Below are 23,231 nucleotides of genomic sequence, written 5' to 3' on the forward strand. Positions count from 1 at the left end.
GTGGCCGGCTGGTTCCCACGCTCACTCGCCTGTGCGCTCCCTCCCACAAGGAATTGGCTCAGCAGGCCGAGTAAATGGGGCACCCCTGTCACCAGTCCCACAAAGAGGTCAAGAAAATGTCCTGCATCAAAGGGATGAGGACTTAAAAAATCAGGAAACAACAGGTGCTGGAGAGGATGTGGAGAAATAGGAACACTTTTACACTGTTGGTGGGACTGTAAACTAGTTCAACCATTGTGGAAGTCAGTGTGGCGATTCCTCAGGGATCTTGAACTAGAAATACCATTTGACCCAGCCATCCCATTACTGGGTATATACCCAAAGGACTATAAATCATGCTGCTATAAAGACACATGCACACGTATGTTTATTGCGGCACTATTCACAATAGCAAAGAGTTGGAACCAACCCAAATGTCCAACAACGATAGACTGGATTAAGAAAATGTGGCACATATACACCATGGAATACTATGCAGCCATAAAAAATGATGAGTTCGTGTCCTTTGTAGGGACATGGATGAAACTGGAAAACATCATTCTCAGTAAACTATCGCAAGGACAAAAAACCAAACACCGCATGTTCTCACTCATAGGTGGGAATTGAACAATGAGAACTCATGGACACAGGAAGGGGAACATCACGCTCCGGGGACTGTTGTGGGGTGGGGGGAGGGGGGAGGGACAGCATTAGGAGATACACCTAATGCTAAATGACGAATTAATGGGTGCAGGAAATCAACATGGCACATGGATACATATGTAACAAACCTGCACATTGTGCACATGTACCCTAAAACCCTAAAGTATAATAAAAAAAAAAACAAAAAACAAAAAACAAACAAACAAAAAAAAGGGATGAGGACTTTTCTGTCAGGCAGAGTTAACTCGTGAGAGACTGAAGCTGATGCTGGGCAAAGGAGGTTGTGACAGTAAGGCTGCATGGGTGTGGAAAGGTTCCACATCAGTTTTCTCTTGATCACTCTTGGGTTCTTGGCCCTTGTGATCCACCATGTCTCAGATCTTTCTTCTCATACTCAAGTCTGTTGCTGACCGGAGCATGACAATTGGCTCCATTTTCTTCTCAGTGTCTCCAGATAAGGCCCAGCACCTCTTAGGCTCAGAGAACACTATATAGGTTTCCCATGCCAGGACTGAGAACACTCTGCCTGAATTCTGAAATGTGTTTTTTTTAAGTTTTAAAGACTGACCAGCACCTGATTCATTGGGGTGTTTTTTTTTGTTTTTTTTTTTTTTTTTGGTTTTTGTGTTTTGTTTGATCTGAGATGGTTCTGAACTCACAAAGAAAGTAGTCAGTCCGTTCAGGCTGCTATAACAAAATTCCATAAACTGTGTAGCTTATAAACAAGATAAATTTATTTCTTACAGTTCTAGATCCTGGGGAGTCCAGATCAAGGTACCAGCAGATCAGTGTCTGGTGAGAGCTTACTCTGTGCTTCATATAAGGCGCCTTTCTTGCTGTGTCCTCATACAATGAAAGGAGCAAACAACCTCCCTTGGTATTCTTTATAACGGTACTAATCCCACTCACGAAGTGTCCACCCTCATGACCTAATCACTTCGTAAAGGCCCCACTTCTTAATACTATTGTATTGGGAATTCAGGTTCAGCATGTGAATTTAGTGGGGGACACAGACATTCAGAGCATAGCAATACCTCATACCAACCCCTGTGTTTTGGGGGACATGTCTGGAAGATGGATTCTGTGTCACTTTAAAGTAGCATTCTATAAACTGAGAATCTGTTCACACATAGTCTATGACTATGTTTTCTTTAGCTTGCAGAATTAAAAATGGAAAATATTCACATAAAATTCTTGTTTCCTAATCCTTTCAAAAAGCGGAAAGATCTGGAAATGTGGCCTGCATTCTGACATGACAATTGTTGGGAACTAAACAGAGATTTTCCCTCTTTAAGCAGGACAAGCATGTTCCGGTATTTTTTTTCTTTGTACCAGACCAGCTTTATTGATATATGTTATCAGCCCATTCTTCATAGATACTTATTTTGCAGACCCTGATTGAATTATACAATAATAAGTCTTAGATTAACAAAAACAGTTTATACAAAGAGGAGCTGATTTTCTAAAACAGCTTTATATTGCTTAAATAAGAGAGACAAAGAGAGAGAGAAGTAGCCACACAAATATATTTAGCCAAAGGTATTAGTTAAAATAGGCTAGCTGCTGTAACAGACTCTAAAATTTCAGTGACCTAAGTCTAGTTGAAAATGTTTTATTGGTTTCTTACATTAACTGGGTTTCAGGTCGTGGGCATTTGGGATGGAAAAAGGAGGTCTGCTCCTCTCCACACAAGTCATTCAGGGACCTAAGTGCCAAAGGCTCTCCCATCTTTCACATGTGACTTCTAGGATCACCCTAGCCTTAAATCCATGCAATCACTACATGACAACAGGGCACAGAGGAGGATTTTTGGGAGATTTTTATGGGCCAGGCCTAGAAGTGGCACACATCCCTTCCACTCCTAATTCCCTGGGAAATAACCTTCAGTGTGTCTAGAAAGAAAAATAAATGGTTTGAGTGATCAGCTGGAAGTCTTAACACACCCAGGTTAGGTACTTGAATTTAGAGAATGTTTTTGGAGATTCTATGAGAACCCTTTTTACCCCACCCACAATGGGTTGCACTGTTCTGACCAATCCAGGTATGTCACAGGGAAGTAGATCCCTTGGCACAGAGGAGATACAGTAGGCACAGCTCATGAAATACAACACTGTATAGGCATGAGAAATGGAATGTAAGGTTCACCAAAAACAAGGGAAAGAAGCTTTCCTTTATCTGAAGAAAGCTTCTAGTACTTTCTGTGATACTAAAGTCTTCTTGGTCAGGATCCAGCACTGGCACATGTGAGAAATCACATACAATTTCATGATAAAGGGAATCATAATAGGAGTGCCTCTTAGTGGCCTAGGTTTTCAGAACCCAGAAGACCTAGATATAATTGCCATATGAGTGTCCACAGACTTTTTTTCAATGAAGTTGATTTTTTTACGTGAGTTGTGGAAATTAGTTTCAATATTGATGTAGATGAGATCCCTAGAGTCTTGGTGACACAGAAAGCACATTCCGTCAAGTCCAAGTGCCTGAGATGGGGTAAGAACCCACAGTTGCTATGACCTGGGGTTTGGCTTTTAGGATTGCGAACTTCAAGCGTTGACGATTCAGTTTCTTCTCTCATTACCCTTCCACTTTGCATTTTGAATGCCTATACTTGCACACCTGTACCACACTCTCACACTTCTTTAACGTAGTCCATTTCTTCACATAATTCTGTTTAGCCATCAAGATTCATCTCAAGACATCTTGTCTTAGAGTCCCAGGCTGAATCAAGTTTCTCTGCTCTGTGCCCCCACAGCATTCCCTGTCTACCTCTATTTTGAGCTTTTATGTCCACTCTTGGTCCTGACCTTAAGCTCTGTAAGGCAAGGACTTGTCATACTTACTTTTTATTTCAGTATCTAGGACAGTTGGCACCTGGCAACACTCATAGAATGTTAGTTGAACTGCTTTGGGCCCTCTTCCTGAATTTCTAACTTAGTTTGCAACTCTATCTGTGGCTTAATTGAACCAGTATACTCCTGATAACTTCACTGTCATCCTTAGAGATCTCTGATGTCTTCAGGAAATGATGATAGCATTCATAAATGCTAGCATTGTTGCATATTTGTTCTGTGTCAGGCACTGTGCTACTCTCTTAGTTTGCATGTCCTTTATAATGTTCCTGATGACTCCATCAAGTGGACACTGCCATTAGTCCAGTTTTCAAACCCAGGTCCGTGTGACTCCAGAGTTCAAGCTCTCATGCACTGTGATAGAGGTCGTATGATAGGTATTTTATTTAGTCTCACTGGTCTGTAGCAAGCAGGAGATGTTACTGGCTTGGACCAGTATGGCTAGGCTCATAGCCACAGCTTATTAGATGACCACTGGTAATATGACTTTAGAAGACATAAGGGTAATCAATTGATTAAGCTTGCAGAATTGGGCCCATTTTGACATTAACAAAGTTAAAATCTGGAGAAGCAATCTCAGCAGCCAAGTTATTAAAAAAAAATCTGAGTATATAGTCTGGAGCTAAATCTAAAGTCCAGGCAGGATGCCTAGACAGAAGGATGGGGCACAGGTACAAGAAAGCTACTTGAGAACAAACCAGCCACTTTTCTGAGTCAAGAAATCTCTTCTTGAGCCAGGGGATCTCTGTGGACTTCTGCCAGTCTCAGGAACCAGACCTAATGTGGGCAATCAAGCCCAACTATCGGACTTTAAATGGAGAATGAAGCTGTATAATCTAACTATGGTATATTTGATTGCTTGAAATAATTGCTTTATAAATTTATTCTGCCTTATAAGCAAACTTAACAGATGGCTGAATCTGGACATAACTGTGGAGACCACTTTCAACACTTTTATTGTTGGCTAAAGCATGCTTTGTTAATGATATTCCCAAGTTATTCATTCATTTTTACCAACCTGCAAACACTGTTACATATTAGTTATTGAAAGATTCTGATTTCACAAAAGGAAAGTTTCACTAGGGATTGGGTTAGCACATTGTCATTCCCTTTCTGCATGCTATTCTCAGAACACTTGTGGCCAGGGTACACATTAGTAGGCAGTAAAAGCATATGTTCTGAACTGGTCAATGCCCATCCCCTCCCGGTTATTAAATACTTTCACTGTGCATATGATTTGCATATGACTTTTCCTTCGTCATTCCTGTCACTTCATGCAAGTGACACGGTATTTTAGATAAGTCATTTTAATATTTATTCTTCCTGGCTGATTACAAATTTTCTATATTTAGTTTTAGGGAAATGGAAAGTTACTGATACTCTACTAATAACAATGATAAAGATTTGAATACCAAGTATGTATTAGTACTATGCAAAAAAAAAAAAAAAAAGAGCTAACATGCAAAAATGCTATAGGCCAGTGTTCTAGCAACTACCAAATCCACCAGCTACCAATTTTTTTTTTTTTTTTTTTTTTTTGAGATGGAGTCTCGCTCTGTCGCCCAGGCTGGAGTGCAGTGGTGTGGTCTTGGCTCACTGCAACCTCTGCCTCCTAGGTTCAAGCAATTCTCCTGCCTCAGCCTCTTGAGTAGCTGGGATTATAGGTATGTGCCATGAGACGCCCAGCTAATTTTTGTATTTTTAGTAGAGATGGGGTTTCACCATGTTGGTCAGGCTGGTCTCAAACTCCTGACCTCATGATCCATCCTCCTCGGCCTCCCAAAGTGCTGGGATTACAGGCATAAGCCACCACGCCCAGCCTACACATGGACTTCTGCCTCAGCCTCCCACCTGTTTTTATAAATAAAGTTTTACTGGAGCATGGCCATGCACCATGCCCATTGATGCCCATTTTTTATGTATTATCTATGACTACTTTTATGCTGCAGCAACAGCAGAGTTGAAACATTGTGACATGGACTATCTGGCCCCCAAATCCAAACATATTAATATTTACTATCTAGACCCTACAGGAAAAGATTGTTGAACATGGTTATAGACGTATTTAATCAATGGAATTCTCACTGGCTTTTTTGTCTAAAAGTTGAATACTATTAGGGTTAGCATGGGAAGTTTATATAATCTGCTCAAGGTCACACAGTTAAAATATGATGGAGCCAGGATTTGAATCAAGGATTTTAAAAAATCAAATACTTGGCTCCCTTTGCAGTATTTACTTTATGTGTACATTTTTCCTAAAACAAAGAATATTCTTTAGGACATTTCAAAATGATGTGTCATAAACTAGGAAAGGATTTTGATGCTCTGCCACCATATTCTCAACCAAATTATCTATTTTTATGTTTTCTCTGAGATTAATTAATAGGTCATGCTGAGACAGAGTGGCTTTGATCTTTATCCAAGTGGTCACATTTTTTTGTTTTTTGCAAGAAGAAATTGGAACTTGAGGTGAAAACATGGAACCCAACATGCATTTAGATGGCTGTACTTTTGTCTCCCAAGACAGACAGTGGCTTGGGTTAAGAAATGTGTTTCTCTCTATAGGAATGTAACTGGATTGCATCAAAACAATGGGAAATTATTTCATGTTTCAAGTGCTCCATCTTTCTGAAGCCCTGTTCCTCTGCATATCTGCATCCTGCCTTCTTCCAGCAGTACTTCCTTCATAGCTTCTTACACCTTCACTTTCCGTATTTTTTGTAACTTTAGATATTATATTTTCATTATTTTAATTTTATTATTTTGTTGAGACGGAATTTCACTGTTGTCGCCCAGGCTGGAGTGCCATGGCGCGATCTTGGCTCACTGAAACCTTTGCCTCCCAGGTTCTAGCGATTCTCCTGCCTCAGCCTCCTGAGTAGCTGGGACTACAGGCACCTAATTTTTGTATTTTTAGTAGAGACAGGGTTGCACCATGTTGGCCAGGCTGGTCTCCAACTCCTGACAAGTGATCTACCCGCCTCGGCCTCCCAAAGAGCTGGGATTATAGGCATGAGCCGCCGCAACCGGCCAAGCTGAGCCGCTGTGCCTGGCCAAACTTTCATTATTTTAAAATACGTCCTTTTAAAAGACATTAGAGTAAAGGCTCTGTGATGTTAGTAACCGAGTCTTTTTCCCAAGAGAGACTCCTCTTATGAAAGAATTTGTGGAATCAAGTCTAATTGAAGTGTGTATATCCCACATTTTCCTAAAAGAATAAGCCATAATTTTACAACGGGAAATAAGTTGTGATAGAATTTCAACAGTCACAGTTTCTAAAATAGAAGTGTAATTTTACATCAATGAGAACCTATAGCTCATTCGTAATTCTGAAAACAGGTAGCATTTTAAAGGAAACTGACATGTCAGCATTAACAGTAAGCCACAGGGGCAGAAACAATGACTGTTCCCTTTTAGTGGGGACTCAGTCCTCTCCCTTGTGGGAAGTAGAAAACTAGCTACCAGTAAGATTAAAATGTATATGAAGAGAGAGAACAGAGATCCTTCATCTGTATACTGAAAGTCCCCAAGTTATTTTATTTGTATTAGGTTCATGGTTCAATCCAGAAAAAGCTTTTAGCAAATCTTTTATTGAGGGGGGCTTTAATAATCCATAGAATCTACTTAGTTTTCCACATCATTTCACCTGTGAAGATAGTTACCTTCATAACGATATTTCACTGGGGAAGAAAATCAGGTCATAATGTAATTTACATAAAGCTTGCACGGGTATATTTGACTTACTTGTCAGCAGTTGTATGGTAATATGTTGACACCTTATCACTATTTTATTCAATTATTTTAATGCCAGGAGCTATAGAGGGTGAGATAATAGTGTTCTTCTCTCCCACCTTCCATTTCTCTCTCTTTGTGTCTGAAGTTTCTTGCCTGTGCCACAGTCAGCTTTTTTCCAGATTTTTTTTTCCTTCAGAATTTTGGCCATTTACTTCCATGTGAGTATTTTAATTTCTCTCAGTCACTCAGTCTTGAAACATTTTTAATGTTTACCTTATCTATATGAGAATTTTAAAGTCATTTGCCTTTGCAGCTATAAAAGGAAAATGTTCCACTTGAACCAGCCCATGCCTAAGAGATAGATAGCAAAACTGTTGTGTTTCATCACTGGTTCTAACCAGTAGAGGCTGATAAAAGCCCATGAACTTTGAGTGTCCACCCCTGTCCTCCATGTGTTAGACTCTTACTTGACCTAAGTGAGGATTCCTTACTGCCTAAACAACAGTCTTATTTTAACCAACTGTGCACAGACCAAAGAACTCATTTGTTCTATGCAGAGTGCTAGTGCCCAGTGACTGATTAGTGGAACCATCTTGAACTCCACCCTCCAGCACTTCAAACCCCAGATGTTTTCCCCCTCAGTAAACTCTTTGGTGCATTTCTTCACTGGCAAGTGACAAAAAGATGCAGCTTTTTGATTATTTATTTTGCTTGTCCTGGTGGGCTCCATGTTATCTTTTGACATGCTTAAATGAGTCTGTGACCTTGGTCAAATCATTAACCTCTCTGAGCTGTGGTAATCAATAGAGAGGGAACAATAACACCCACTTAGAAGGGTTTTTGTTTGTATTAATGCAATACCACATGAGAAACACCTAATGTAATTCTTTTTTTTTTTATTTTTTTTTTATTTTTTTATTATACTTTAGGGTTTTAGGGTACATGTGCACAATGTGCAGGTTTGTTACATATGTATCCATGTGCCATGTTGATTTCCTGCACCCATTAACTCGTCATTTAGCATTAGGTGTATCTCCTAATGCTGTCCCTCCCCCTCCCTCCACCCCACAACAGTCCCCGGAGCGTGATGTTCCCCTTCCTGTGTCCATGAGTTCTCATTGTTCAATTCCCACCTATGAGTGAGAACATGCGGTGTTTGGTTTTTTGTCCTTGCGATAGTTTACTGAGAATGATGTTTTCCAGTTTCATCCATGTCCCTACAAAGGACACGAACTCATCATTTTTTATGGCTGCATAGTATTCCATGGTGTATATGTGCCACATTTTCTTAATCCAGTCCATCGTTGTTGGACATTTGGGTTGGTTCCAACTCTTTGCTATTGTGAATAGTGCCGCAATAAACATACGTGTGCACGTGTCTTTATAGCAGCATGATTTATAGTCCTTTGGGTATATACCCAGTAATGGGATGGCTGGGTCAAATGGTATTTCTAGTTCAAGATCCCTGAGGAATCGCCACACTGACTTCCACAATGGTTGAACTAGTTTACAGTCCCACCAACAGTGTAAAAGTGTTCCTATTTCTCCACATCCTCTCCAGCACCTGTTGTTTCCTGATTTTTTAATGATGGCCATTCTAACTGGTGTGAGATGGTATCTCACTGTGGTTTTGATTTGCATTTCTCTGATGGCCAGTGATGAGGAGCATTTCTTCATGTGTCTTTTGGCTGCATAAATGTCTTCTTTTGAGAAGTGTCTGTTGATGTCCTCTGCCCACTTTTTGATGGGGTTGTTTGTTTTTTTCTTGTAAATTTGTTTGAGTTCATTGTAGATTCTGGATATTAGCCCTTTGTCAGATGAGTAGGTTGCAAAAATTTTCTCCCATTGTGTAGGTTGCCTGTTCACTCTGATGATAGTTTCTTTTGCTGTGCAGAAGCTCTTTAGTTTAATGAGATCCCATTTGTCGATTTTGGCTTTTGTTGCCATTGCTTTTGGTGTTTTAGACATGAAGTCCTTGCCCACGCCTATGTCCTGAATGGTATTGCCTAGGTTTTCTTGTAGGATTTTAATGGTTTTAGGTCTAACATATAAGTCTTTAATCCATCTTGAATTAATTTTTGTATAAGGTGTAAGGAAGGGATCCAGTTGCAGCTTTCTACATATGGCTAGCCAGTTTTCCCAGCACCATTTATTAAATAGGGAATCCTTTCCCCATTTCTTGTTTTTGTCAGGTTTGTCAAAGATCAGATAGTTGTAGCTATGCGGCATCATTTCTGAGGGCTCTGTTCTGTTCCATTGATCTATGTCTCTGTTGTGGTACCAGTACCATGCTGTTTTGGTTACTGTGGCCTTGTAGTATAGTTTAAAGTCAGGTAGCGTGATGCCTCCAGCTTTGTTCTTTTGGCTTAGGATTGACTTGGCGATGCGGGCTCTTTTTTGGTTCCATATGAACTTTAAAGTAGTTTTTTCCAATTCTGTGAAGAAAGTCATTGGTAGCTTGATGGGGATGGCATTGAATCTATAAATTACCTTGGGCAGTATGGCCATTTTCACGATATTGATTCTTCCAACCCATGAGCATGGAATGTTCTTCCATTTGTTTGTATCCTCTTTTATTTCATTGAGCAGTGGTTTGTAGTTCTCCTTGAAGAGGTCCTTCACATCCCTTGTAAGTTGGATTCCTAGGTATTTTATTCTCTTTGAAGCAATTGTGAATGGGAGTTCACTCATGATTTGGCTCTCTGTTTGTCTGTTATTGGTGTACAAGAATGCTTGTGATTTTTGTACATTAATTTTGTATCCTGAGACTTTGCTGAAGTTGCTAATCAGCTTAAGGAGATTTTGGGCTGAGACAATGGGGTTTTCTAGATATACAATCATGTCATCTGCAAACAGGGACAATTTGACTTCCATCAGAGAATACTACAAACACCTCTATGCAAATAAACTAGAAAATCTAGAAGAAATGGATAAATTCCTCGACAAATACACCCTTCCAAGACTAAACCAGGAAGAAGTTGAATCTCTGAATAGACCAATAACAGGTTCTGAAATTGTGGCAATAATCAATAGCTTACCAACCAAAAAGAGTCCAGGACCTGATGGATTCACAGCTGAATTCTACCAGAGGTACAAGGAGGAACTGGTACCATTCCTTCTGAAACTATTCCAATCGATAGAAAAAGAGGGAATCCTCCCTAACACATTTTACGAAGCCAGCATCGTCCTGATACCAAAACCTGGCAGAGACATAACCAAAAAAGAGAATTTCAGACCAATATCCTTGATGAACATTGATGCAAAAATCCTCAATAAAATACTGGCAAACCGAATCCAGCAGCACATCAAAAAGCTTATCCACCATGATCAAGTGGGCTTCATCCCTGGGATGCAAGGCTGGTTCAACATACACAAATCAATAAATGTAATCCAGCATATAAACAGAACCAAAGACAAAAACCACATGATTATCTCAATAGATGCAGAAAAGGCCTTTGACAAAATTCAACAACCCTTCATGCTAAAAACTCTCAATAAATTAGGTATTGATGGGACGTATCTCAAAATAATAAGAGCTATCTACAACAAACCCACAGCCAATATCATACTGAATGGGCAAAAACTGGAAGCATTCCCTCTGAAAACTGGCACAAGACAGGGATGCCCTCTCTCACCGCTCCTATTCAACATAGTGCTGGAAGTTCTGGCCAGAGCAATCAGGCAGGAGAAGGAAATAAAGGGTATTCAATTAGGAAAAGAGAAACACCTAATGTAATTCTTGACAGATGATGAGCACTAGATAAAAGTTGCTTGCTTGCTTTCTTGCTCTCAGACATGAAAATAGCATCTGGCACCCAGTAGGCATTCCATAAATACTGGTGGAATGGTAAATGAGTGAGTGTTTGCATTACTCCCTGAAATGGGCTGACTATACAATTCTATAGATTCTACATGCAATGTAGTTTTTGGAAATATTTGCCTGGGATTGCAGAATTTCAATTTATACTGATGCAACATTTTATTTTATTGTAGCATAACCAAATGATCTGAGTTAAACTCGTATCATTTTCCAAACTAATTATAAATCATTGCAAGTCTTGCTAACTTCTAACTCCCCCAGAACTATATCACCCTCAAGACATTTTAAATCATAGACCACAAAAAATTTTAAGTTACTTGCAGTGTTAATATTCTCAAAACCCACATTCCATGCCTACTTTTAATGATGATTGCCAATTAACACACATTCCAAACATTAAAATGCAGTAAAAAAGAGATTTTCCTTGGCCCTTGTTTGAAAATTAAATTTCTTTGGGAAGTTAACATTGTAAAGGTTGGCAATCATAAGAAAATTTTCAGACCCACTCTTTCTCTAGAGTTTTAGGAGCCAAATAAGGATGTCTTTTTGGATTATTTATAATCTTCAGGAGTAAGGCCATGAACCCAATGACGTTGAGAAGATTTTTGGTCTTTGTAATTCTCTTTATAATTCTCATCCTACATGTTGTCATTTGTGTGTTTATGTACATCATTATGGGATTGTAAAGATGTATAATTAGGGAGCATTTTTTATCAAAAGGTCTAAAATTAGACTCTCAGGTCAGGACTTTTGCCATACAACACAGATAGACGTCAACAGAAGAGCCCATCCTGTGACCGGAGGATACTTCCACATGCTGCCTGCCATAATCAGATTTTTATGTCCCATATTTGCAGTAGACAAGGAAAAGCCATCACAGAGACACTCTAAGCCGTGTATTTTAACCTTGTGTCTAACTTCCTGTAAACCAGTGATTTTCTGCCTCTTTTTGGACACCATCACCATGGAGAAATTTAACAGGTTTCCATCATTATGGGGTGATTCACCATGGCAGTGATTCTCAGCAATGGGACCAGGAGGTCTTTCTCTCCCTTCTCATCATAAATTATTACTGTAGAGTATAATGTGATCCAAGTCACATTTCTTGAATTAGCTGCTCCTTTGATATCTGGCATAAGTATCATCACTGAGATTATATTCAACACTTTTTTTTTAGTGGGAACTTTTTTTTTTTTCTGCGTCAACAGATATCAATTTATTGCCTTTCAGCTCTAAATTTATCCTTCATTGCCTGCTCTACAAAAATGGATATGTGCCCTCCAAATATTTTTCTATTGCCAGTTGGCCAAATGTTAAGTATCTTCTTTTTTTTTATTTTATTATTATTATACTTTAAGTTTTAGGGTACATGTGTACAATGTGCAGGTTTGTTACATATGTATACATGTGCCATGTTGGTGTGCTGCACCCATTGACTCGTCATTTAGCATTAGGTATGTCTCCTAATGCTAACCCTCCCCCCTCCCCCCACCCTGCAACAGTCCCCGGAGTGTGATGTTCCCCTTCCTGTGTCCATGTGTTCTCGTGCAATTCCCACCTATGGGTGAGAACATGCGGTGTTTGGTTTTTTGTCCTTGCAATAGTTTGCTGAGAATGACGGTTTCCAGTTTCATCCATGTCCCTACAAAGGACATGAACTCATCATTTTTTATGGTTGCATAGTATTCCATGGTGTATATGTGCCACATTTTCTTAATCCAGTCTATCGTTGTTGGGCATTTGGCTTGGTTCCAAGTCTTTGCTATTGTGAATAGTGCTGCAGTAAACATACGTGTGCATGTGTCTTTATAGCAGCATGATTTATAATCCTTTGGGTATATACCCAGTAATGGGATGGCTGGGTCAAATGGTATTTCTAGTTCTAGATCCCAGAGGAATCGCCACACTGACTTCCACAATGGTTGAACTAGTTTACAGTCCCACCAACAGTGTAAAAGTGTTCTATTTCTCCACATCCTCTCCAGCACCTGTTGTTTCCTGACTTTTTAATGATGGCCATTCTAACTGGTGTGAGATGGTATCTCATTGTGGTTTTGATTTGCATTTCTCTGATGGCCAGTGATGATGAGCATTTTTTCATGTGTCTTTTGGCTGCATAAATGTCTTCTTTTGAGAGGTGTCTGTTCATATCCTTCGCCCACTTTAGGATGGGGTTGTTTGTTTTTTTCTTGTAAATTTGTTTGAGTTCATTTTAGATTCTAGATATTAGCCCTTTGTCAGATGAGTAGGTTACGAAAATTTTCTCCCATTTTGTAGGTTGCCTGTTCACTCTGATGGTAGTTTCTTTGGCTGTGCAGAAGCTCTTTAGTTTAATTAGATCCCATTTGTCAATTCTGGCTTTGGTGCCATTGCTTTTGGTGTTTTAGACATGAAGTCCTTGCCCATGCCTGTATCCTGAATGGTATTGCCTAGATTTTCTTCTAGGGTTTTTATGGTTTTAGGTAAAACATATAAGTCTTTAATCCATCTTGAATTCATTTTTGTATAAAGTGTAAAGAAGGGATCCAGTTTCAGCTTTCTACATATGGCTAGCCAGTTTTCCCAGCACCATTTATTAAATAGGGAATCCTTTCCCCATTTCTTGTTTTTGTCAGGTTTGTCAAAGATCAGATGGTTGTAGATATATGGCATTATTTTTGAGGGCTCTGTTCTGTTCCATTGGTCTATATCTCTTTTTTGGTACCAGCACCATGCTGTTCTGGTTACTGTAGACTTGTAGTATAGTTTGAAGTCAGGTAGCGTGATGCCTCCAGCTTTGTTCTTTTGGCTTAGGAGTGACTTAGCAATGTGGGCTCTTTTTTGGTTCCATATGAACTTTAAAGTAGTTTTTTCCAATTCTGTGAAGAAAGTCATTGGTAGCTTGATGGGGATGGCATTGAATCTATAAATTACCTTGGGCAGTATGGCCATTTTCATGATACTGATTCTTCCTACCCATGAGCATGGAATGTTCTTCCATTTGTTTGTATCCTCTTTTATTTCATTGAGCAGTGGTTTGTAGTTCTCCTTGAGGAGGTCCTTCACATCCCTTGTAAGTTGGATTCCTAGGTATTTTATTCTCTTTGAAGCAATAGTGAATGGGAGTTCACTCATGATTTGGCTCTCTGTTTGTCTGTTATTGGTGTATAAGAATGCTTGTGATTTTTGTACATTGATATTGTATCCTGAGACTTTGCTGAAGTTGCTTATCAGCTTAAGGAGATTTGGGGCTGAGACAATGGGGTTTTCTAGATATACAATCATGTCATCTGCAAACAGGGACAATTTGACTTCCTCTTTTCCTAATTGAATACCTTTTATTTCCTTCTCCTGCCTGATTGCCCTGGCCAGAACTTCCAACACTATGTTGAATAGGAGTGGTGAGAGAGGGCATCTCTGTCTTGTGCCAGTTTTCAAAGGGAATGCTTCCGGTTGCTGCCCATTCAGTATGATATTGGCTGTGGGTTTGTCATAGATAGCTCTTATTATTTTGAGATACATCCCATCAATACCTAATTTATTGAGAGCTTTTAGCATGAAGGGTTGTTGAATTTTGTCAAAGGCCTTTTCTGCATCTATTGAGATAATCATGTGGTTTTTGTCTTTGGTTCTGTTTATATGCTGGATTACATTTATTGATTTGCGTATGTTGAAACAGCCTTGCATCCCAGGGATGAAGCCCACTTGATCATGGTGGATAAGCTTTTTGATGTGCTGCTGGATTCGGTTTGCCAGCATTTTATTGAGGATTTTTGCATCAATGTTCATCAAGGATATTGGTCTAAAATTCTCTTTTTTGGTTGTGTCTCTGCCAGGCTTTGGTATCAGGATGATGCTGGCCTCATAAAATGAGTTAGGGAGGATTCCCTCTTTTTCTATTGATTGGAATAGTTTCAGAAGGAATGGTACCAGCTCCTCCTTGTACCTCTGGTAGAATTCGGCTGTGAATCCATCTGGTCCTGGACTTTTTTTGGTTGGTAAGCTATTGATTATTGCCACAATTTCAGAGCCTGTTATTGGTCTGTTCAGAGATTCAACTTCTTCCTGGTTTAGTCTTGGGAGGGTGTATGTGTCGAGGAATTTATCCATTTCTTCTAGATTTTCTAGTTTATTTGCATAGAGGTGTTTGTAGTACTCTCTGCTGGTAGTTTGTATTTCTGTAGGATCAGTGGTGATATCCCCTTTATCATTTTTTATTGCGTCTATTTGATTCTTCTCTCTTTTCTTCTTTATTAGTCTTGCTAGCGGTCTATCAATTTTGTTGATCTTTTCAAAAAACCAGCTCCTGGATTCATTAATTTTTTGAAGGGTTTTTTTGTGTCTCTATTTCCTTCAGTTCTGCTCTGACTTTAGTTATTTCTTGCCTTCTGCTAGCTTTTGAATGTGTTTGCGCTTGCTTTTCTAGTTCTTTTAATTGTGATGTTAGGGTGTCAGTTTTGGATCTTTCCTGCTTTCTCTTGTGGGCATTTAGTGCTATAAATTTCCTTCTACACACTGCTTTGAATGTGTCCCAGAGATTCTGGTATGTTGTGTCTTTGTTCTCATTGGTTTCAAAGAACATCTTTATTTCTGCCTTCCTTTCGTTATGTACCTAGTAGTCATTCAGGAGCAGGTTGTTCAGTTTCCATGTAGTTGAGCAGTTTTGAGTGAGTTTCTTAATCCTGAGTTCTAGTTTGATTGCACTGTGGTCTGAGAGACAGTTTGTTGTAATTTCTGTTCTTTTACATTTGCTGAGGAGTGCTTTACTTCCAACTATGTGGTCAGTTTTGGAATAGGTGTGGTGTGGTGCTGAAAAAAAATGTATATTCTGTTGATTTGGGGCAGAGAGTTCTGTAGATGTCTATTAGGTCTGCTTGGTGCAGAGCTGAGTTCAATTCCTGGGTATCCTTGTTAACTTTCTGTCTCGTTGATCTAATGTTCACAGTGGGGTGTTAAAGTCTCCCATTATTATTGTGTGAGAGTCTAAGTCTTTTTGTAGGTCACTAAGGACTTGCTTTATGAATCTGGGTGCTCCTGTATTGGGTGCATATATATTTAGGATAGTTAGCTCTTCTTGGTGAATTGATCCCTTTACCATTATGTAATGACCTTCTTTGTCTCTTTTGATCTTTGTTGGTTTAAAGTCTGTTTTATCAGAGACTAGGATTGCAACCCCTGCCTTTTTTTGTTTTCCATTTGCTTGGTAGATCTTCCTCCATCCCTTTATTTTGAGCCTATGTGTGTTTCTGCTAGTGAGATGGGTTTCCTGAATACAGCACACTGATGGGTCTTGACTCTTTATCCAATTTGCCAGTCTGTGTCTTTTAATTGGAGCATTTAGCCCATTTACATTTAAAGTTAATATTGTTATGTGTGAATTTCATCCTGTCATTATGATGTTAGCTGGTTATTTTGCTCGTTAGTTGATGCAGTTTCTTCCTAGCCTTGATGGTCTTTACATTTTGGCATCTTTTTGCAGTGGCTGGTACCGGTTGTTCCTTTCCATGTTTAGTGCTTCCTTCAGGAGCTCTTTTAGGGCAGGCCTGGTAGTGACAAAATCTCTCAGCATTTGCTTGTCTGTAAAGTATTTTATTTCTCCTTCACTTATGAAGCTTAGTTTGGCTGGATATGAAATTCTGGGTTGAAAATTCTTTTCTTTAAGAATGTTGAATATTGGCCCCCACTCTCTTCTTGCTTGTAGAGTTTCTGCCGAGAGAGCCACTGTTAGTCTGAGGGGCTTCCCTTTGTGGGTAACCCGACCTTTGTCTCTGGCTGCCCTTAACATTTTTTCCTTCATTTCAGCTTTGGTGAATCTGACAATTATGTGTTTTGGAGTTGCTCTTCTTGAGGAGTATTTTTGTGGCGTTCTCTGTATTTCCTGAATCTGAATGTTGGCCTGCCTTGCTAGATTGGGGAAGTTCTCCTGGATAATATCCTGCAGAGTGTTTTCCAACTTGGTTCCATTCTCCCCATCACTTTCAGGTACACCAATCAGACGTAGATTTGGTCTTTTCACATAGTCCCATATTTCTTGGAGGCTTTGTTCGTTTCTTTTTATTCTTTTTTCTCTAAACTTCCGTTCTTGCTTCATTTCATTCGTTTCGTCTCCCATCACTGATACCCTTCCTTCCAGTTGATCGCATCGGCTCCTGAGGCTTCTGCATTCTTCCTGTAGTTCTCGAGCCTTGACTTTCAGCTCCATCATCTCCTTTAAGGACTTCTCTGCATTGGTTATTCTAGTTATCCATTCGTCTAATTTTTTTTCAAAGTTTTTAACTTCTTTGCCATTGGTTTGAATTCCCTCTTGTAGCTCTGAGTAGTTTGATTGTCTGAAGCCTTCTTCTCTCAACTCGTCAAAGTCTTCTCTGTCCAGCTTTGTTCCGTTGCTGGTGAGGAGCTGTGTTCCTTTGGAGTAGGAGAGGTGCTCTGATTTTTAGAGTTTCCAGTTTTTCTGCTCGGTTTTTTCCCCATCTTTGTGGCTATACCTACTTTTGGTCTTTGATGATGGTGACGTACACATGGGTTTTTGGTGTGGATGTCCTTTCTGTTTGTTAGTTTTCCTTCTAACAGACAGGACCCTCAGCTACAGGTCTGTTGGAGTTTGCTAGAGGTCCACTCCAGACCCTGTTTGCCTGGGTATCAGCAGCGGTTGCTACAGAACAGCGGTGGCTGTAGAACAGCAGTTATTGGTGACCCACAAATGCTGCTGCCTGATCGTTCCTCTGGAAGTTTTGTCTCAGAGGAGTACCCAGCCATGTGAGGTGTCAGTCTGCCCCTCCTGGGGGGTGCCTCCCAGTTAGGCTGCTCGGGGGTCAGGGACCCACTTGAGGAGGCAGTCTGCCTGTTCTCAGATCTCCAGCTGCATGCTGGGAGAACCAGTACTCTCTTCAAAGCTGTCAGACAGGGACATTTAAGTCTGCAAAGGTTACTGCTGTCTTTTTGTTTGTCTGTGCCCTGCCCCCAGAGGTGGAGCCTACAAAGGCAGGCAGGCCTCCTTGAGCTGTGGTGGGCTCCACCCAGTTCAAGCTTCCAGGCTGCTTTGTTTACCTAATCAAGCCTGGGCAATGGCAGGCACCCCTCCCCCAGCCTCACTGCCGCCTTGCAGTTTGATCTCCAACTGCTGTGCTAGCAATCAGCGAGACTCCATGGGCGTAGGACACTCCGAGCCAAGTGCGGGATATAATCTCCTGGTGTGCTGTTTTTTTAGCCCGTTGGAAAAGCGCAGTATTAGGGTGGGAGTGACCCAATTTTCCAGGTTCTGTCTGTCACCCCTTTCTTTGACTAGGAAAGGGAACTCCCTGACCCCTTGCACTTCCTGAGTGAGGCAATGCCTTGCCCTGCTTCGGCTAGTGCATGGTGCGCTGCAGCCACTGTCCTGCACCCACTCTCTGGCACTCCCTAGTGAGATGAACCCGGTACCTCAGATGGAAATGCAGAAATCGCCTGTCTTCTGCATCGCTCATGCTGGGAGCTGTAGAACGGAGCTGTTCCTATTCAGCCATCTTGGCTCCACCATGTTAAGTCAGTGGGAACTTTCTATGAGCCTGACACATTGATGGTCCAAAGGTCTGAGCAAGACCACAGAAGTTTTAAGACTCTTCCTGCTCTCTGGTTCTTAAGATAGTAGGAAAAAGCTATCAAAAGAAAGATAAAGAACTGTAAATTATTTTCTATTATGTAAGTAAGTATGTTATATACACATTCATGAATGAAGCAGGTTAGGAGACCATCCTTTCCTTGTCCAGAGGGGACAGCTGCTCTCAGCTGTAGCATATTGTTGTCAGAATGTAAGATCTCTTTTGCCAGATCTTGTTATTCTCAGGTGAGATACACCTATGTCTAAATGTTGGTGACCTATTTGAATATATTTAAAAGTCTGCTAGCCAATCAAAATGCAGTTTTATTTGCAGCCTCTGGATACAGTTGGAGTTGTAGAAGAAGTCAGAGTAGAATGGCTCTTCCCAGTTAGGGAGTAGCATGAGCAAAGCCCACATGCCTCTTTTATCTCCAGTTATATGAAAGAAATTCCTCTATATTCTTATAATGTCAACCTGAGCTATTATGTAATATATCCAGGACTATCAAAGAATATGTCACCAAGTAAAAGACAGTGCTTAAACATAAGATTCAATTACCTTTTTGTGTGTAATTTAGACTTCTAATAAAACATTTTTCACCCTTGGGGTAAAAACATTTATTAACTGTCATCAATATACTTGCCATCTATTTTCCCCCATTTTAGGGACAGCTTTGGTAATTGAATAAGAATGCACACTTATTCACAGTTCACCCCACTCTACTGTGCTTGGTAGTTATACAATTAAACATGGCCTGGAAAAAACATGTTTTTTAGTGTGAAAGCATTCAAATTTCTCTGAATAAATCCCCCTTTTTTTTTTTTTTTTTCCTTGTAGACAGAGTCTCTCTGTCGCCTGGGCTGGAGTACAGTGATGCAATCTTGGCTCACTGCAGCTTCCGCCTCCCGGGTTCAAGCGATTCTCCTGCCTCAGCCTCCCAAGTGTCTGAGACTACAGGCACCCACCACCACATCCGGCTGATTTTTGTATTTTTTAGTAGGGATGGGGTTTCTCCATATTGGCCAGGCTGGTCTTGAACTCCTGACCTTATGATCCACCCACCTTGGCCTCCCAAAGTGCTGGGGAATAAATCCCTCTTTTTGTTGTGTATAGCATTTTAACATTTCAAGGGCTTTCACATCTGTTACATCATTGAGGGCCTTTTCTGAGATATTCTGTAAATAACGCAAATTCTATAAAATTGAAAATGGAGCACATTTGTGAAAGATCAAGGTGTTTTTTTCTCAAGTTTTGTATGGATGATTTGAAATAGTCCATCTTGACAAGAGAAAGCAGCATTATAATGCCTTTGCTCCTGCTGTGGACTCTCCCAAAATGGTGCTTTGTCACCAGCCCATAGATGGTTCAGAGCTAAAGCTGGTTTCCCCCTGAACATTTTATAGTTTGTGATACACCAAATGTACATCCCACTCTGGCGGGTTCGAAGTCTCTATACCCACCTCGCTTTCCACATCACATTGCACACACCTAAGAGGAGGAGCTTTTCCATCAGGGTATGTGAGTGCCTTCACCTGCCAGCTGAAGTTCTTGATAAGGAAATATTCAGGGAGAGTGTTGCCAGGATCAGAGTATCTCAATTAGCATAGAGATAAATTTTAAATCAGGTGCTATGAAGTCAGATACTCACCGTTTTGATTCTCATTTTAGTCATATACTAGCTGTGTGATGTTGGGCAAGTTACTAAACCTGTTTCTTCATCTAAAAAGATGATGATAAGGCCGGGCGCAGTAGCTCACGCTTGTAATCCCAGCACTTTGGGAGGCCGAGGCGGGCGGATCATGAGGTCAGGAGATCGAGACCACGGTGAAACCCCGTCTCTACTAAAAATACAAAAAAAATTAGCCGGGCGTGGTGGCGGGCGCCTGTAGTCCCAGCTACTCAGAGAGGCTGAGGCAGGAGAATGGTGTGAACCCCGGGAGGCGGAGCTTGCAGTGAGCCGGGATTGCGCCACTGCACTCCAGCCTGGGCGACAGAGCGAGACACCGTCTCAAAAAAAAAAAAAAAAAAGATGATGATGAAACATTTTTCTTGGGTTTGTTAGACAGCATTGATAGTGAGAAAACACTTATCAAGAGCCTGGTATTAGTGCCTGGCCCACAGTGAGTATGAAGGTTACTGACCTTCTCCTTCCCTTTGTCTACTTGTTATTTTAAGCATTCCTCACATTCCTGTCCCTCCAAGCTCGGTTATCTAGTTCCTTACCTTTAAATCCAACCTTGTAACTCCGTCTTGATTTACTCATAGATGATTGTGAATTGTGAAGAGAGCTAGGCTTTGGAATCTAATACACTTGGAGTCAGAATCCTTTTCTTAATAGATCTGGGACCATATATGACTTACTTGGGTTATTTGAAACTCAGTTTTCTCATCTCTTAAGTGGGGATAATAAAACTTAGTATCACGTGTACTAAGAGGATCAAATGAGTGAACATATATAAGACACCTAGACCATTACCAAAACATGGTAAATGTTCAACTGTCGAATAAATCAAAATCACTCTAGAGATAACTGCAAAAGGTTTTAAAAGCTAGTTTCAGACAGAGAGATGAAGCCTAAACTAAGAAAAGTATAACTACATCCTTGCTTTCTGCAAATGTCAGTTTTGAATTGGGAGAATGTTGGGTAAGCTGGGGATATGACATTTTATATCACCAGAATTCAGAGGTTTGAATACTACCAAGTATTTGCCCAAACCTCAAATGTGGATTATTTCCACATTGTAGTCTGTTTCTTTATACATTCCTGTCCAGCTGTCTGATGCCTGAGCTAAAAATAGTTCTGAGGGCCCAACCTATGGCCAGAGCATCCTTCTTCACAAGTTGTACTTTGCCTTTCTGAAAGCGGACAGATTGTTTCTCCAGGACATTCCCACAGGGCAGCATTGGAAGAAAATCCACCCTCTCTCTGGCCTAACACCACTAAACCAGAGGTCAGCAAACTTTTCCTCAGTAGGGCCAGATAGTAAATAATTTAGGTTTTATGGGCCACATGTATTCCCTGTAGCACATTTTTCTTTGTCGTTTTTAAGTAACTTTTTAAAAATGTAAAAGCTAGTCTTAGAGAAAAATAGGCCATAGGTCACACTGGGCCCAGAGATCATAGTTTTCTGACCTCCGCTCTAGACTTTAGAAGGGAGAGAGGGAGGGAAGAAGGGTGGCTTGAAACCTTCATGAACTAATGCCTCCCTTTAGGGAAAAGGAAAAATAACCACTCTCATTTTAAAAAAATATTAAAGACATGAAGTGAGTACCTTTGCTTGTATGGTACAACTATATTGTCTAGTCGGTTTTTTAGTTGTTTTATAGTGAGACCTCATCACACTGCTGTTTTTCATTGGAAACTGATGAGGAACACTGTAAAGCAGATGGAGCACAGACTGCAGAAATGAAAAGCACAGAAGAAAGAGCTGTGTGAAAGAAATATTTAATCATAACATGAAAAACTCATAGTGGCAACTTTTCCATTATGTTAAATTTTCCTCATTTCTATGTGTTCTGAGTATGTGCTTAAAAAGCGAGGTTGTAATTTTCTATCTTTGTGCCCATCTCCCATCGGTTTTTGATTTTGTCTTTTTGCAGGACTATGACTTGAGCCAGCTGCAGCAGCCTGACACTGTGGAGCCTGATGCCATCAAGCCTGTGGGAATCCGACGAATGGATGAAAGACCCATCCACGCGGAGCCCCAGTATCCGGTCCGATCTGCAGCCCCACACCCTGGAGACATTGGGGACTTCATTAATGAGGTACAGAGAGACACTCATTTTCTCTATAAGAGTTTTCATTTCATGCTAATAGTTAGATCTCTGTAGGCCACAAATTGCTTGGAATACAGCTATATAGTTCACTAAAACATACTTATGTTTCTGAAGTTTATCTTTGTGTGAAAGCAAATGTGGCTTCATTAACAAAGAACAAATGTAATTGCTTTGATCAACCAAAAAGAGGTCTATCAATTAAGATTCTGCATTTGTAAAATGACATACATCATATATTATCAGAATTAGTCACACTGTCTCCGAGAAGGATTTTTTTCCTAGATTACAAGTAATAAATAGACTAACAATATTATAGTGCATTCTAATTTCATTTATTAGCATTAATAAATGTAACAGTAGTTCACTTTAATTTTCCTCACACTGTACCCTTTGAATCCCACAAATCGTGAGAATTCAGTGCCTGCCCAACGACTCCATCAAAAGAGATTAGTTGGAAGAGCTAAATTAAATATTATGTAAGTGATTTAAATACTTGTCTAGTTGAGGAGTTTTAAGAGCTTCTGTAAAAGGAAGCTATTTCTCTGTTGCATATAACAGATACGATTTTCACTGTCAAAATTATTATGACATTCTTTTATTACTGACCAAGAGTTCTGTTACATTTAATATTTAAGTTTTGAAGTTCAGTGATTTATGCTGCTGCTTCTGATCCTGTCTGTAGTCTTACTGTAATTCTTTTGAATTTTTATTGTGAATATAAGAGAACACCACATATTGATGTTGATTGTGAATATATGGCAGAACTCCTGTTTTCTGGTCATATCATTGGTGTCTCCAAGATCAGAGTAGGTCTCAGTGCATTACAAAGTGGAATGCATCTGTTGTATATGG

General features: G+C 40.1%; 1 protein-coding gene across 3 annotated transcripts in view; it reads left to right on the plus strand.

The window, feature by feature from the left end:
• CDH2 (cadherin 2) overlaps positions 1-23,231 on the plus strand; it is a 253,945-nt gene that overhangs the window by 202,086 nt on the left and 28,628 nt on the right. For all 3 annotated transcript variants that reach the window (XM_055235439.2, XM_055235441.2, XM_055235440.2), the window contains one exon: positions 22,203-22,367. In XM_055235439.2, coding sequence (XP_055091414.1) covers positions 22,203-22,367 — 165 coding nt within the window. The remainder of the gene's footprint in view (positions 1-22,202; positions 22,368-23,231) is intronic.

Source organism: Symphalangus syndactylus, chromosome 1 (assembly GCF_028878055.3).
Source record: "Symphalangus syndactylus isolate Jambi chromosome 1, NHGRI_mSymSyn1-v2.1_pri, whole genome shotgun sequence".
NCBI lineage: Eukaryota > Metazoa > Chordata > Mammalia > Primates > Hylobatidae > Symphalangus > Symphalangus syndactylus.